Source organism: Pelodiscus sinensis, chromosome 18, assembly GCF_049634645.1.
Source record: "Pelodiscus sinensis isolate JC-2024 chromosome 18, ASM4963464v1, whole genome shotgun sequence".
In the NCBI taxonomy this organism is placed as follows: Eukaryota; Metazoa; Chordata; order Testudines; family Trionychidae; genus Pelodiscus; species Pelodiscus sinensis.
The window spans coordinates 20,890,672-20,908,036 of NC_134728.1; the positions used below are offsets into that span (position 1 = coordinate 20,890,672).

Here is a 17,365-nt window from a genome sequence, read left to right on the forward strand (position 1 = left end):
AGGCTTTTTATCTTTACCCAGGAAGCTGCATAGCTGTCTGGAGAATCTGAGAGCAGCTCGGTTTAAATTTGTTCAGTTCCACTGAAATCTGCACCTCTAATTTGGGAGCAGCTCCGCTTTTTCTGTTGTTTCTAATAAACCAGAGCAGGTTTATTGCCCTCCCTGCCAGATGTCCAAGGGAGACCTCCAGTCTTATTCCACTACCAGTCTGCGCTGCTATCCTCATTTCCAGCCTGTAAACAGCATGACATTTAGCCGCTCCCGTGTTCTCTTCCTTCTAAGGCTGTTTGCCTGCGCTACCATCACACCGTCCTTTGCTGTAGCCACACTGTAACCCTCCCGTAACTTCAATCCACGTTAGCACTGAATACTATTTTTATTTTTTAAAGTGATTTTCTCACTTATGCCTATATTTGCCACATTTCACCATGTGTTCTATGTTTCCACCTTTCCATCACAGCTCCACTCAGTCCCGTGCCCAGGACAGAGTCCTGGCCTAAGGCTGTTTCAGTTAATTTTTGACACATAATGCAATGCTGGGATGCACTGTTCTATATCAGGAACAGGAAAACACCTGCTTTTTGAGGACAGGGTCTGTTCATCAGAGTGAACTATGCTCACATTCATTTCTCTGTGGGAACTTTGTCAAATCCTGAGAAGTATAATTTATGCATCAAACAGGCTATTTTCTCCACTTGATTCATGGGGAATTCCTTTCACAATTCTGTGGATCTGTTTTTCAAAGAGGGGGGAGTGGAGGTGAAGGATAGGTGGAAAGAGAGTGCTTTACAAAGAGCATCCTTTACATGGGGCTTTTTGTTTACCACAGAACCAGTTCATACACTGACCATTTCACTGTACTTTATACTGACAATTCTGTAAGGGAGAAAAAAGATGAGTGAGACAATATTTTTTATTGGGCCCACCTTGTCTAATATCCTGGCACCAATATTGGCAGCAACAACACTCCAAACAACAATGGAAGATATTCTATAGGATCAGTTAGGGATACCCTGTGTAAACTGTTTTCTCTGTGCAATCACTACATGCTGATTTCCTGGGTTCCCCAATGTGATATGTGCAGAAAAGCAAAATTACCATCTGAAAAGAACAGCAGGAGTCAGAAGAGAGGTGTTAATGCTGGGGAAGATCCTGCCAGACCACAGCTGTTGCTGGACAAGTGGTTTAGGGAGGTGCAATCTGTATTTGCACAACTGTATGTAGAAATTAGGGAGAGGGAGGTGTCATTATTCTGGAATTCAGCAATCTCTGGCCACTTTGCTTTGTCAACAGTTCATCTTCAAATAAAGACATTTTTAATACCTCGTTCCGTTACAATGAGGTTTACCAGTTATTTTGAGCGAAGGGTTTTTTCTTAAATAACCACGTCTTAACAGCATCTGTTATTTTGAAATAGCACTATTTTGAAACAGCGTCATAACACGAATATGCCAATGAAGCCCGGGATATTTAAATCCCGGATTCATTGCAATTTCGAATGTCTTCATTTGCATCCCTCTCTCAAAAGAGGGTGCAAGTGTAGACATACCCGGCATGTCTACACTAGGGAGTTATTTCAAAATAATAATTCCTGCTTGTGAAGAGGAATAAGCTTATTTTGAAATAGTTATTTCAGGAGTTATTATTTTGAAATAACGTACTTCGAAATAACCTGGCAGTGCAAACAGAGCCTGAGGCATTGATAGCACTTAGCCAATCAGTGTTATAGAAATGAATGTTAACACTTTTTGCATGTGTAATGTAGTTAGGAGGAAGAATACTTCTTTGTGTGGCTGTGACTTCTTTAGTCTGGTCAGCAGGGCGGAATAGGAAGTATATTATATAATTTGACCTACTGTGATTTGAGTGTTACTGGAAAAGAGAACTGTCTTTAGCTGATATATGTTTTATAATCCAAACTGCTTAATTTGCAAAGTTCCCCCATGATGTTCTTTATAGGGTGTCCTGAGGTCTTCCCGGACATGTCTACACTGAGGAGTTGTTTCAAAATAACTTACCTTATTTCGAAATAACAAGGCGAGTGTCCACACTACCAAGCCAGATATTTCAAAATAATGTGCTTATTTCAAAATAACTCCTGTTTCTGAGAGGACTAAGCTTATTTTGAAATAGTTATTTCGAGTTGTTATTTCAAAATTACCTGGTAGTGTAAACATAGCGAGTCAGAAATGTGATGCTATGAAGCTATTTGGGTACATCTACACTGCATGCTTATTTCAAAATAAGCTATTCTAGAATATTTATTCCTAAATAGCTTATTTTGAAATAGCATGTCTACAATGCAGGGAACCTCAAAATTAGTCCGAGGCAGGCTTCCCTAATGTAGACGTTCTATTTCAATTTAGAACTCCACGTGGCACTAGGGAGGAATAACTTAGTATGGCCCTGGTGAGGGGCTATTTCAGAATAGCAGCGGTGGAGCATCTACACATGCCTTATTTAGAAATAGCTATTTTGGAATAGGTGTTATTCCATGTAGAATGAGGTTTACAGTTTTCGGAATAAGCCGTCCGTTATTTCAAAATTATTTCAAAATAACAGAATGGCTGTGTAGATGCTCGCATTGTTATTTCGAAGTAACGCTAGTTATCTCAAAATAACGGTGCAGTGTAGACGCACCCTTTGAGAGATATCACTGACAAGAGTTTAGACACAAAATAGCCTTGGTTGTTCTAGAGAGGTGAGCTATGCTTGGATTCACTGGTTTCCAAACCAGCACTTTTCAATTGTGTTGCATCTTTCAAGCTTGAGCTTAGGAAAGGAAGCAGTTTCTAGTCAAAGGCTGCTGTGTATGCAGATCAATGTGCATGTGCATGCATGTGTTACACATCTGTGACTCCATGCATTTGTTTTTTTACACTTAGCAAAAACTGTTTGCAATATTTCCATTTCCAGTGCTGACATGTTTTATTTTCTTAAATATTATATGGGACAATAATGAGGTTTACCAGTTATTTTGACAACGGGGTATTTAAATCCTGGCTTCATTTGCAATTTCAAATGTCTTCATTTGCACCCCTCTCTCGAAAGAGGGTGCAAGTGTAGACACACCCGCTCTTTGTGGGTATGATCCAGCATAGCCCATGTCCCTCCCCTTCCTACCACGCTAACCCTAGTCACTCAAACCCCTACTCCTACCCCCCTCTTGTGTGAATGAGCGTCTTCTTCTCCTGCCATCTGAGGTAGCATCTTCCCATTTATCGCCGCAGTGTAGACATGCCCTCAGTGTGTTTGTTGTAAGTGGATCCTTGTTAATACAGAATTAATTGAATCCCTGTATCTAAGCTGAGCAGAATTCAATGTGGTTTTTTTTTTCATAGTTTGGACAGATAATGTCAATGTTTATTTTTAAGCATTTTCTTCTATTTTTATCATTTTTAATTTTCACAGTCACAGGAAATAATATACCGTCAGACAGTGGGAGAGTCAGTTAATGATGTTGGTGAGATTCAAAAAGTTAAAGGGTTACAGCTGTTAAAACACAAGTGACCATTATCACATCAGAATATACAACAGACTTAATAACCTTAAATAAAAATCTAATACATTCTCATCCAGCATTTTTCTTATTTTGCTTCTCTGCAAATTTCAATGATTTGTCGTAATATTTTCTATCAGTAGGGGTGTATGGTGAAATTGATATTTACCAACATCTTACTGATAAAAATCGACTACTTTCCAACCTACTGGTAACTGTGAAATAATGCTAAATCTAGGAACATAGGGCTAGATCATAGGGAATGGCCAAGCTAGCCTTGGTGCAGGCTTAGGGGGAAGGAGAGGATGTTATAACTCCTAACCATGGTGCTGGCTAGAACTATTTACACACACACAGACACACACTCACACTCACTTGTGCAATTTAGAGCATTTCTACAGCTTAATTTGTGCCCATACTGAGTTCCTCTCAATGGTCTGTTCCACCAGCTGGGAATCAACCAGGCAAGGGCACTCCAGCCACACTCCATACAGTGGTACAAAGAGAAGATGGCCTGGAACCAGCTACAGTAGCCTATGGAGGGAATCTTTGCGCAGCTAGCTCAGACAGCTCAGTGATAAGTTTTTGCATGTGGACTGTGGAGATGGATCTCTGGTAAATTCATCTTCCAGAAAAATGGTTAACAGAGAATGTGGCAAAGCTGCAATATCAGGAAGGCTCGATCGCCCACTCTTAAGGCTACCACTTATTTGCAGTGCTGGGCATAGAGTCAGACTGATGTTCTGGAGAGTACACTGGTACCAGTACGACAGGCATGGGACTTAAAGGGATTTCTTATGAAGAAAAGATCTTCGATTTGAATAGGAAAATCTAATCACAATAAACAGGTTTTCAATAAGGGCATGTTTTAAACTCCCAGGGAGAGGACAATACGTATAGTCACATCCAAAATTAAGAAAGCACACAACCCTGATAAATTCACTAGTCAGTAGTTGAGATTAGACCTGAGCAAGTAATTGATTTTTCATTTCTTTCTTTCTTTTTCTTTCTTTCTTTCTTTCTTTCTTTCTTTCTTTCCAAATCTGACTCTTAATTCATAAATAGTTTTAGTCAACCTGAAGTTGCACTTTTTGGACAACAACCTACCCGTATGAATTTTTTTTGCCCAGTTGTAGTTGTGACAGATATGATAAGCAAACACATAGATTATTAGTTACAATGTTTCATTGAACTCTCAGAAAAGAAAAGGTAAAATAAGCACAATTGTTTCTCTCTGCTTTAGGGGTCCAATCTGACTGATATCTGCACACAACTCCTGCTCCAAGGGACTCTGTTGAAAATCTCAGCAGGAAACATCCAGGAGAGAACGTTCTTTCTGTTTGACAACCTTCTGGTCTACTGCAAGCGGAAATCCAGGTGAGCCCCAGAGGCATTAACAGGTCTCTCATGGGGCAATTTTTAAGTGTGTCTTTTCCACCAGGAGACAAGCAGCAACTGCCGGTCATCTATGCTATCTCTCATCCATCTCTAGGACTGACTCACAGGTTTATTATCTGTTCCTTTCATCTGCTTTTACTACTGTTGTCCATTCAGTCTCATGGACATACAGAGTGCTGTACGCCAGGATAAATGTGCATGGTAATAGGGTCCCCGCCCTGAAAAATGTACAGTCTGAAGATGTGAGTTGATACCACACAGAAGAAATGAGTAAGGTGTGGCCCTTACAGCTGAAAAGCTTCACAGAGCAGGTGAGTCTTTAGGCGAGCTGGGAAGAAGGGCCACTTGCAACTATTCATTGGCCGGTTGTTCCAAGCATAAGAGGACCAGGTGAAAGAAGACATGAAGTAGTGAGTGGGCAGAGAAGACAAAAAGAGCAATGTTGCCTCCATTTTTTTCCTTCAATGTGCAGAATGAATTTTGTCATGTGTATCAACGCATGTGTGGATGTGCACCACCAGTAGAAACACATGCTGCTGGCTGTGGGAGGCTGTGGAAGCTCTGCTAATCAGCTCAATGGCATCTGAATCATTCTTGGGTGGCTGCCCAAGCACTCAGCTGACAGGGGACACTGGTTCAGAGAGAATAGATCGAGAAGACAGGCCACATGAGTTGAGTTGGTCAGGAAATTTCTGATGGAACAGGGTTCTTTTTTGGTTGGACGGAAAATGTAGATTTATTGAAACTGAAATGTTCTCTAGAAATCTGTCAGTTTTGACAAATTTCCACTGAAATATAGACTTGTAGTGCAGATAATCATGCCGGCTGGGTTGTAGGGGAACATGGGCTTTAAGGGACCACTGCTCTGGGGCAGCCTTCCCATGAGGACTGCTCAGATTTGGTGACCCCAGGGCCTCAGTGACGTATCGCTATGGGACTACACCCCTACGAAAACTGCCACAGGGCCTGAGATAACAGGGTTCAGGTTCCTAGGCACAGAGGTGTATGCATTATTTTCCCTTCTTTTGCTGTTAACACTAACTCTCCCCTTGTGCCCCCTTAATGCCCTATTAGGGCTTGTCTAGACTACGCTGAAGTTTCAAAATTCCACGGGAATTTGCATATCTTCTTCCAAGCTCACTTTCGAAAACAGAGCTTTCGAAAGTGAAAGTAGTCGGGACACGGTTTTTTCAGCAACCCCCCCCCTTTTTCAAAAAAACCTCATTTTTTGAGGAAGAGTGGCTTTTCAAAAAAGGGGAGGGAGTTGCCAAAAAAACCGCATCCCGACTATTTTCACTATCGAAAGCTCTGTTTTCAAAAGTGAAATCGGAAGAAGATATGCAAATTCCCATGTAATTTGCATATCCTCTTTCGAAACTTCAGCGTAGTCTAGACATAGCCTTAGTATTGACTGTTATTACGAATGTAGCATTGACAGCATGCAAAGGGGAACCCCATAAACATCCAGAGGGGCTGGCCAGGGCCAGGACACCAGCCTTACATGGGAAGGGTGGGGTGGCAGTGACATCACAAAGACCTGTGGCAGGATTTCAGCTGATTGGGGGAGAGAGATGACCTCATAGAGAGACGCTGAAACAGCCAATCAGGATAGAGGCACAAGGCCAGGGCAAACGCAGAGATTCCCATGGCTTGGTAGCAGTGTGGCGTCTTCCCAGATCTCTGTAGGGGCCGCATGGAGAATTGGGACCCAGGGGCAGGGGCAGGAGGAGCCTTGTCAGCGTTTTCTCCTTCCCAGTGGCTGTGTCAGGCCCGGTGAGAAGGTCGGAGCCTCAGAGACGTTTGGAGCCTGCTCAGTCTGGTTCCCCTTTGCCCCCTCCCCTCCCTCTGTCTCCTCTTCTCCTGTGTCTTTCCCCCTTCCTGGACATAGTTACTACAGCAATTAGTCCATGTTTTATTGGCTTAATTCTCCTTTCAGTTTTCATTTCTTCATGGCTCAGATCTCATCCCCACACCTTCCCCAAATTTTTCGCTTCATTCTTCGTTCCTTGCTTCCTATTATATTCCCCTTTCATAACCCTCACCAATTTCTTTTCCTCTTCTCACCGCTAAGTGCGCTCCTTTTCCCCCTTTACAAACCAGTCCTGAAGGAAGCCTCGCACTTAGAATGTTGCATTTGGCCTTTCACGGCTCCATTTCTGCCTGCCTAAGAGCTTTTTCTCGCTCTGGTGCTCTTTGTAGTTCAGGTTGGTACAACCCCTCCCCTTATGCACTTTTCCTGGAACACTAAGTTTTAGGAAACAAAATGTTCCACTGTTTTTTAAGCAAGTGTCTGTTTTTGTACAGCAGACATTACTAACTCTGTACTCTGGCTTGGGTTCGGCTGTTCTAAGGCTTTGAGTTCCCCCAACGGATCAGTTCTGTTTATCTTTCTTTAATAATGTAACATAGACTCTCCAAATCTCCAGAATATGATTTCCATTAAAAAGCAAAGTAAGAAGCTTTTGGGCATTGCGTAATCTGAAAGATCTATTTAGGGAGTAAAGGGCTACTTTAATTTTGGATATTTCCCTTGTCTAGCTGCTATTTATAATCCAGTCCTGAGTGGAAATGAAAGCCTATGCACATGTGATAGTATTGTACTTCAGCCAGCTGCATGAAAAACAACTGACACATTAATGGGATGCAGATTTCGTGAAAGTTAGAGCTGTCTGCCTAATCACATGATCTCACTTATACTGACTTTAACAGGGCTAATTCCACTGGCATTACCCCTGATTTACTCCAGTGTAACTGAGATCAGAATCCCACCACATTCCATAAAATGTCAACAATAAGAAAAAACACTGCTGCTCTGTTTTGGAAAACATGGGGTCCCACTCTGGCATGAATCAGAAGTAGATTTCTTGAGCCCAGTGGAATTACATTACTGTAAAATGGGTCTAGGATCAGAGGCAGGACCCAGATTTTTAAATGAAGGTGTTTGATCTTTTCAGGGGTGGGGAACCTCAGGCTCGGGGGCCAGATGTGGCCCCTGGCTTGCCTGGATCTGGCCCTCGAGGCTCAGCTTCCCCCCGTCCCCCAGCATTGAGGCTCTTGCACTGATGCTTCAGCCATCTTGCTGCCCCACTGCGGGTCTGGAGCACACAAAATCTATTAGGCTGGGCCCTCTTAGGCTCTGGTGTACAAGGGGAATGTGGGGAGTATCTTTCTCCTCACTGGGGCCATGTCAGTGTGGGGTTTTTTTTTTTTTGGTTGGTTGGTTGGTTGGTTGGGGTTTTTTTGCTTCTCACTTGTGTGTGGCTCCCAATTAATTTTTCTGTGGGTCAGTGGCCCCTGAGCCAAAAAAGATTCCCCACTCCTGCTTTACAGGGGTCTAGCAAAGTCTGACAAATGGATGACACAGGTTTTCAGGGCTGAGTATTGTTTGGTTACGTTAGAAGCAGCTGTTCAGACTGCATCCTGATGTCAGGAACAATATGCTTCCTTTGGGGAAATGGACTGTCTCTCCAAACGTCTTCATCAGGGCTGTCTGGAGAGCTTCTCTTTTTGAATCAACTCAATGCCCTTGAGGAAATGATCTAAGGACTCCAAGATTTCAGCCCGTAGCAATCTGATGGCATGTAAATATCTGGTCATCACCAAATTGTGTTTAGCACTAGTTCTAGTTGGAAAATGAAAGATATTGTTCACAAAAGCTTTGCTGATTCTCTATTCCTCCACCTGTGACACCTGTTTTTCATTTCAACAAAAATTCACTGATTAGCTCTTTTTATCGCAACATTATTTATGTTTAACAGCTGGCGGTTCTTTCTAGGTGCTGGGGGGCAAAGACTTCACACGCTCCCCCTGCCCTCAGGCCAATCAGGGTCTGTGGGCGGGGAAGCCACTTGGCCCTGCCTCTTCTGCCTGAAGCCCCGTTCCATCTGGGGCAGCCTGTAACCACTTCAGAAATGTGTGAAGTAACCCCCCTTCAAAAATTATTGCCCACCCCTACTGTGGGAAAAGATAAAGCAGAGCTATTAATTGCATTTCTGGTTCCTATTTGCAGAGTTGCTGGGAAAAAGGCATCTAAACGTACCAAGTCAATCAACGGATCCCTCTATATCTTCAGGGGCCGAATAAACACAGAGGTCATGGAAGTGGAGAACGTTGAAGATGGAACAGGTAAGAACTATTTTCTCCTTCTAAGAACAGACATGTCCATAGCCTCTCTTAGTAAACCACAAAATACAAAACTACTATATTGGATTACAGGTTGGGTTCTTCCTAGGGGCTTTGGGTCAGGCCATAGGTGAGCAGCACATAATATTATATTCCTTTGTCATTTGGGAATCAAGACACTTATAAAGGATTTGTTGCCATGAATGAAATGTGATCAGATGTGACTGTCCTTGTGGGCTGACATTGTCCAAAAAGCTTCCAATATAAGCTGTGAAGGAGCTAGTAGTAGATTCCCACGAGGTGCAGAATGAAGACTCTTGCCAAAGAGCATATTCTTTTTCATGCCATATTTTAGATCTAGATATTTTCTTTCAAGGGTTTTCATTTGAAAGCTTCTCGTATGATGAGGCCCAATTATAACGTGTCACTAATTGGATCCCCTTTGGGGCTGAGGGTATGGAGAATGGAGGCTGAAAGGGATTCATGTTAGAAGAGGCTGCTGCAGGTCTGGCTTGTAGCAGAGAAACCAGGGGGGTTGTTCATAGATTCATAGCTTCCAAGGCCAGAAGGGAGCACTGTGATCAGGTAGTCACCTCCTTCCCCCCCATAACACAGGCCATAAGGAGTGCCTTGAATGAATCCCTGTTTGATCTAGAGGAGAACTCTTGGGAAAACATGGTGTGCCCATGTGTGAGGGAGTGTGTGTCATTTCCAGATGTTCACTGCCATGTGTTACTTTTGAAGGGGTAAGGAGAAATTTCAGTTTCTAGAGCTCCACGTTTACAGGATTTGCACAAAGGGATTGTCCAGTACAGAATAGCTATATATCAGTGTAATTTCACTGGAATTCAAACCATTGGTGAGTGAGCCTCCTGCAGACTTCCTCTATTGACATGGCTTCTGGAATGAGACTTGCCCAAACTCTTGCTGACCAAGGAACTGCTGCTCAGGCATGGAATTTCTGGGCAGGGGCTGTCACGGTTTCCAAACTTAGTGCACTAAAGAAAGGAACCTACATAAGTATTAGACCAGGAGTGGAGAACCTCTTTAGGATTGGGACACACAGAAAAATCAGGGGCTACTCGCAGCTTTGGGGGCCACATCTACCTTAGGTTCCCCACCCCTCCATTAGACTTTCAGAGGAGCTAAGCACCTTTAGCTTCTGTGGACTTCAGTAAGAGCTGCAAGTGCCAGCATCTGTGAAATTCGGAGAATTTTAAATACGGAAATTATGGCCAATGGATTAATTTGTTTTCATTAAAGGGCCATGCCTTTCATTCACTTTCTGGTCTGTGCTTTGTGTTTTTGCAGCAGATTATCACAGCCATGGCTACACGGTGACTAATGGCTGGAAGATACACAACACTGCCAAAAACAAATGGTTTGTCTGCATGGCCAAGACTGCGGAGGACAAACAGAAATGGCTGGATGCTATAATCAGGGAAAGGGAACAGAGAGAGAGTAAGTGGATAGTATATCTTCTAAGAGCACTGAGTGACTCACATAGTAGACATACTGTACGTGAACGTGTGCATGTGTGCGCATGCATGTGTACATGGGTGCTTGCATACATGTTTGGTTGACTATCAATGTTTATAAATATTAATACACATGACTTAAATATGCTTTGGACAATATACCTCATGTAACCTATCAATTTTAATGTTAAAATCTGCTGGATCTGTATATCATATTTTGGTACATGTATCTTTCTTGTATCTAAAGTTAGAAATATGAAGTATGAGACTGTTTATAGTTTTAAATGTGCTAATGAGAGCCATGACTGATCTCCCCTCCACGCCCCCCAAAAATCATTAAGTGATCAACTTAATGACTTGTAAACAGCCTTCTTTGTCTGTAATTCCAAAGGTAATTGGCCTAGTAAGACTTGTGACCGTATCACCTGGTACTGGGATTCCATTTTGAACCAGGACATTTTCCATGGTAGGGGGGAATGGAGAACAAAAGATTCCCACCCCAACAAAAAGTCTGTTTAAGCAAGGGAAAGTTATCAGGTGTTTTCAGCTGGCCTAGGATATAAAGAAAACTCTAAAATGGGCTGGAGACCCAAGTGAAAGTAAAATAGTTTGTCTCTGATGTGAAGACTTGAAACAGGAATAGCTCTTCAGGATAAGATTCTGCTTACAAGAAGTTTTTTTAGTGACTCAGAACTAGCTATGCGTTTTCTTTTTCTTTTTTAGTAACTTACGTTGATCTGTCTGTTTTCACTTGCAACCACTTAAATCCCACTGTTTGTACTTAATAAAATAAAAACACTTTTGTTTACTATCAGGCCCAGTGTAAATAATTGTTGGGGGGGGGGGGGGGGCAATCAGTGTGCATCTCTCTCTTTCTTTGATAAAGAAACAGCCTCATGAGCTTTTCCTGTGTAAAACTTTTAGACAAAGAAAGATGGATTTATTTGGGGAGTGGATCCCTTTGGAAGCTTGGATTCCTGGGTGATGTGCCCTGCAACTGTATCCTCCCAGAGCTAAAGTGGTGCAGAGTCTGCAATTTCTCTTCAGGGGGGCAGTAACCCCAACTCTGTGCCTTATCTGGAAGAGACCAGAGAATCTGGCCCACGAGGACAGGCTGGTGGGGAGGCCCAGAGAGCAAGAAGGCAGGTGTCAGTGGTATGATCAGCCACCAGGGAACAATCCCAAGGGGTCTTCTGTGATGGCACACCATCACAAGTTGTTTTTAATTGCCAAATTTAATGACAAGAAAATCAAGTGACTAGAAGCATCTACTTCTTAATTTACCCATGGGCATTTTAATGCTCCTGCTTCATTGTATTTACAGGAATCAAATTGTCAGTTTCTTTCATGCATTGAAGCACTTCAAAATATTGTCTTTGTTTACAAATAAAATACTTAAAAATCAATTAAGCAATCTGTAAGGGGGGAAAAAAACCACAGCCTTTTGCCAGGCAGTGCTACAGACTCATCCTCACAAGGAGTCATCCTAAATGTTTTTGGTCTGTGCAGTCAAATAAAACAATCCAGGGAGAACATCTTTGGGAATGTTTGGGCTTTTTAGCCTAGGAATACTGACAAATCTGTGCAGATGTTTGTCTGTGGAAGTGTTCTGTGAGGCTATGTCTACATTGCAGAGCTTTTCTGGCATACCAGAGGTATCCCAGAAAATCTATGCCATGTCCAAGGAACACATCCGCTTTTTCGGAACAATTTCCGAAAAAGTGGACGTATTCTTTCGGCATCCTGTATTCCTCATTGTATGAGGAAGAAAGGATGTTCCGAAAGAGGAGGTTTTTCTGAAATTTGTCCCTGTGTAGATGGGCCAAATTTCGGAAAAGCCTCTTCTGAAAGAAAAGCGGAAAAAGATATGCAAATAGTGGTTCGCAATTTGCATATCTTTTTCTGACTTTTCTTTGCAATCTAGACACAGCCTGAGGGAAAGGTAAAGTCTATGGAGCCTAAACACCGGACTTAGAGCCAGGAATCCTTGAGTGAAAAGATTTTGACACCAACTCCCTCTGTAGCCTCATTTGAATTCTTAGCCTGTTTCCCTGTCTTCAGAATGGGAATAATAACTCATTGGCAGAGGGGTTGCCAGTTAACATTTATAAAGCACTTTGAAGATTAGAAGCCTGACCTTTAGAAGTGTCCTCCCATTCTACAGGCACAGTTTTATGGATGCAGTTGGCCTCATTTACAGCTATAACCACCTAATTCTTCCAGGCACTAACTGAGATCAACCTGAGACCCGTTTTGTACTTAGCCCTATAAATGTTAAGTGATACTCATTTTCACTAGGAATTTCAAAGGATGTTAAGTCAAACAGGCACCCAAACCCCATTGAAATTTAATTGGATTTACGTGCCTTAATCCCTTAGGCTGCATTGAAAAGCCTTACCCTAATTATTTTAACACAGTACTGCATAATAAAATGATGTACAGTGCAGTACAGTACAATAAAAAAGAGGAGAAAGGTTTAATAAGAAACAAAAGAGACAGGGCGAGACAGACAGAACCATTATTAAATAAATGCTTGGGCACAGGAGAGACAACTGGGGACAAAGCAGAACTACTGTTAAAAATTAGAGTATCCTAATGATACAGGCTCTTTGCTGATATATGTGGGATGTCTGTAGAGCTGAGCTGTTTTCACCCACATGCATAGATGCACACATGGATTATATAAAAAGCCATATTATAATATGCTACATAGTTTTATAGGTAAATTTTTATAAATCTACAATAGAAAAAGCATGCAAGTACGCTTTGTTTCCAAATCTCTCTGAAACAGCTTTCTCATAGAAAAAAAATTAAAAACCCATTCTGCTTACACACAGACTCCAATACTTTTCTACTTTGGGGGTCATCACGTGGAATGTAGTATTTGTAGAATGCTTGTCGATCCTCAGGTGGAAAGAAAAATATCAAGCATTATTATTATTCCTTCCCAACAGAGAATCCTGACTCAGGTGAGGAACCATTCATTGGGGTAGCTGAACTCTTTAACTACAGCAACATCAGATACATAACAAAATCCTTAGGAAAAAAATACAGACAATCGCAGATTAGGAAGTAGAATTATTTGTTAATGGAAATTTCTCTGCGTTTTTGTGTGACTCTGTGACTTTTTTCTGCTGCTTTTCATCCTGCTGGTTTATGATGTGGCAGCTGATGACAGGAACGCCGGATAAACACGGCAATCGTAACAGACATTCCAGACCTTATTGGAAAGCTTCATTTGACTCAGGATACTTGCAGGGTCACAGAGCTATCAGTGTTTGGATTAGAAACTTTGGTGAGCTTCCCAATTCTGTGCGATCCCGGAGTAAGCTGTGTAGTGTGTGCATTCCAGTCTGCTGTTTACATCAGAGCCTGGGGAATTCAGTGATGTCAGACCAGAATGAAACGTGTACTATTACACCGGCTGTTTTCTATTACAAGTTCACACTGCAAATTAGCTTTGCCTACACATGACAGCATGCATATTTGAATCATGGGAAGGGGGAGGCGGTATTGAGTCAGGAGGTCTGCAAAACCAAAACTTTTAGGCAGATGTTGTATACATGAAACAAATGCTATCTGTGCAGGATGAAATACTGCATATGACTCTCACTGCTTAAGCACATGAACCAAGTCTGTGAAACAAATGCAATAGCTATTTGAAAGAAACTTGAAGACAGTGTGGTAATTGATGGCCATGGCTGTTAATTTTTGTTTGTTAGTTCTTCAAGCATAACATAAGGCTGGAAGGGGTAAACTGAGCATCCTTTAGAGATAATGATGCATCCTCTCTAACTAGCCTTTGAGGCTGCTGCTTTTGTCTGTAAAGTAAAGGCATAGTTGGTGAAAGTTGCCAAAAAACCCTGGAAAATGAAGTACCCTGTTCATTGCCAGACAGGTACAGTGCAGACAACAGGAGTTGCAAATTCCCTCCATGCTTTGTCCCGTGCAAGTGCTTTAAGCCTCAATACCAGGGGCATTCATTAAGACAGTTTCCACGGTCTTCCATAAGATAAGAAAGGCAAGCTGTGATGTGGATGCATGTTCACTAGGCGCTGGAATCATTTCAAACCAACCATCTGATTGTTGCAACTCTCAGTCACAATTAAACTGGGTCATAAGTGAACCAACAGCTAGGAGGTGACAGCCTTCATATATTCCATCACTACTCACCTAAGTCATCCAGCTTCAGATGGGTAGTCTTTGTTAGCCTTTAAGGTGATGCAAGACTATTCGTTGTTTTTTAAGTTTTTCTAAGTCATCCAGTATCTCTCTGGCTGACTGTTTGATATGGAGTTAAGGGGTGTCCTGAAGCACAAGGGCATTTGTAAACAGCTTGTTTACTGGGGACAAGACGAGGAATCAGCATTCCTGTCTAGACTGGGTTTAAGTCATCTCTGGAGTTAGAGTCAACAGAATTTTGGCTCCAACTAATGGAAGTCTCTCAAAATCATCTGTTCTGACAAGATTTGTCACCTTGAACAAAGCCTTGTGAGAGTTACAGCTGCACCAAGAATGAATTTGGAGTGATGCGTTTGTTTGTTTGCTTGCTTGTTCCAACTGGTGCGTGTTCTCAGTGCATGTTCCTGGGAACATTCCACTCTGTGTGATGTGTTGGGACCTCGTGTTTGGTGCCCTTTGTTTCTGAGCTGGTGCTCTCCATGGGAATCAGAGAAGAAAGGCTGCAAACTTCACCTGCGCACTGAACCGCCCATCCATTTTGTATCCAGATTGTGAAGGGGCCCATTTTTGTCAAATGAGACTCTCCCATAAACTCTTATTGTCTCGTGTGATGGGCAGCAGGTGCTCTGTGTATGTGGTTAGCCTCAACTTTTGGGTCCGAGGGAACACTTTGGTGGCAAGGGTCTGGAGCAACCCCTGCTTTGTATTCCAGGTCTGAAACTGGGAATGGAGAGGGATGCGTACGTCATGATTGCAGAGAAAGGAGAGAAGCTGTATCACATGATGATGAACAAGAAAGTGAACCTTATCAAAGACAGGAGGAGAAAATTAAGCACTGTCCCGAAGTGCTTTCTTGGCAAGTAAGTGGTGTTTGGACTGAAAAGGTCCTTTCATGCCAATTAACAGAAGGGACTGTGGGTTTTCTTTGGATGGTATTGTGAGGGCAGATCAGGCGTGCTTTGATGGGGCTTAATTGGAAAGGCCATAACCCCCATTACAGCTGCAATTTATTAAAATTAATCATTAATTTCTATTTAGTGCTCTGCACAGGCTGTACAATAGCTGCACATTCCACTGTGGAATATTTCACAACAATTATTTCAGATAGACAGCAGGGATAAGAAAAGAGCCTAGCTCCCCCCTCCTCTTTTTCCCCAGATGCCCCATGCTTTTGATAGTCCACCTGTGCTCTGTTTTTATTCAGAAGGGGATACTTAAAAGGACAGGGGTTGAGCCCAGCAGAATGACACCAGTCTCAGTTTCAAATCTAGAGTGTGCTCATTTTAGTTGCTGCACCAGAGACAACGTACATTGATCAGGAGACCTCATGTCGTGCAGAAGTAAGGGATAAAAAAGACCTTTCAGTTGGAGAAAATTCTCTCATTCAGGAAATAATTCTTAATGTCTTGGAAGAAGCAATATGGAGGTGCCAGAGCATCGTTACTGGGGGCAGTCAAGAAGAAATTAGATAAGACATTAGGGGGCCTTACTGTGGGGTAATATCCTGCACAGTTCACAGAGAGTCAGAGTTGATGAACTGAGAAGACTTTTTATACTTGGCTGCTTATAGTTGAAATTATCAGCTGGGAAAAATAATTTTGAGAGCCACCTTATCCAGATACTTCCCCTTCCTCCTGTTCCCAGTCACTGTAAAGAGGCAGCTTGCATGCAGCAGCCCTTGGGTGTATGTGAAGTGGAAGTGATTCAGTGCCTTTATGCTTGACAGACAGCAGTCTGATGGACAGACTGGAATTCCTGGTAGAATGAGAGGACTTCGCTCTTTTTTTATTTTTGCTAGATTCACATGGACAGCTTGGGCTCTGGATGTGAGGCGAGTTCTAATATTTCCCAGTTCATGCACCGCCTGAAGTGCCAGACCTAAAGTTTGTCTTCTCACATTACTGATTCCTCTGCCGAGTCCCCATATTTTACCTCATTCCAAAAGTCATCCGTGGAATTTCCTGGTTAATCCTTTCCTTTTTAAACATACTCCTTGGCTACGTCTACACTGGCAGCTTCTTGCTCAAGAACTGTTTTGCGGAAGATTTCTTGCACAAAAAGTCTTCCACAAGTGCGTATCTACACTGGTATGTGCTTTTGCGCAAGAGCATCCATGGCAGTGTGGACTCTCTCTTGCGCAAGAAAGCTGTGATGGCCATTTTAACCATAGGGACTTCTTGCACAAGAAATTCATGTTGCCTATTTACACTGCCCTCTTGTAGAAGAGCTCTTGCACAAGAGGGTTTATTCCTCATGGGGAGAGGAATAACTCTTTCGGAAGAAGCTCTGTTTTACAACGCTATACTATAAATTTACTTGCGCAAGTGTAGACAGCAGGCAAGTTTTTGCACAAGAACGGCTGTTCTTGCACTAGAAGCTGCCAGGGTAGACATAGGCTTTGTGATATTTTAAATGTTTCACAATTTTGGCAGCTCGTTTCCCTCAGTACGGCCTGGGAACAACCCTGGTTTTCCAGTCTTGGAAACCTGAGGCAGCTCTGCCAATGCCCCATGATCTTGACCCGGCCTAGGATCTACCCCCTACACTTACCAATGCACCTTGTACCTGAACTAGGATGTCTCTGCTATTTTATACATGATGCCAATGTCCATAAAAAGTGGCTTTGCTAGTGCACTTCAGCCTTTACCTAAAGCAGGGGCAGGGAACCTTTTTTGGATCAGGAGAC

The 17,365-nt window shown here is 42.5% G+C and overlaps 1 protein-coding gene across 4 annotated transcripts in view; it reads left to right on the forward strand.

Annotated features, from left to right (window-relative positions):
- Positions 1 to 17,365, forward strand: part of PREX1 (phosphatidylinositol-3,4,5-trisphosphate dependent Rac exchange factor 1) — a 267,346-nt gene that overhangs the window by 153,901 nt on the left and 96,080 nt on the right. For 2 of the 4 annotated variants that reach the window (XM_075901238.1, XM_075901236.1), the window contains exons 7-10: positions 4,743 to 4,876; positions 8,907 to 9,022; positions 10,331 to 10,480; positions 15,392 to 15,539. In XM_075901238.1, the coding sequence (XP_075757353.1) occupies positions 4,743 to 4,876; positions 8,907 to 9,022; positions 10,331 to 10,480; positions 15,392 to 15,539 (548 nt within the window). Of the gene's footprint in view, positions 1 to 4,742; positions 4,877 to 6,189; positions 6,679 to 8,906; positions 9,023 to 10,330; positions 10,481 to 15,391; positions 15,540 to 17,365 lie in introns of those variants that run through there. The other 2 variants (XM_075901237.1, XM_075901239.1) reach the window with 2 other exon arrangements.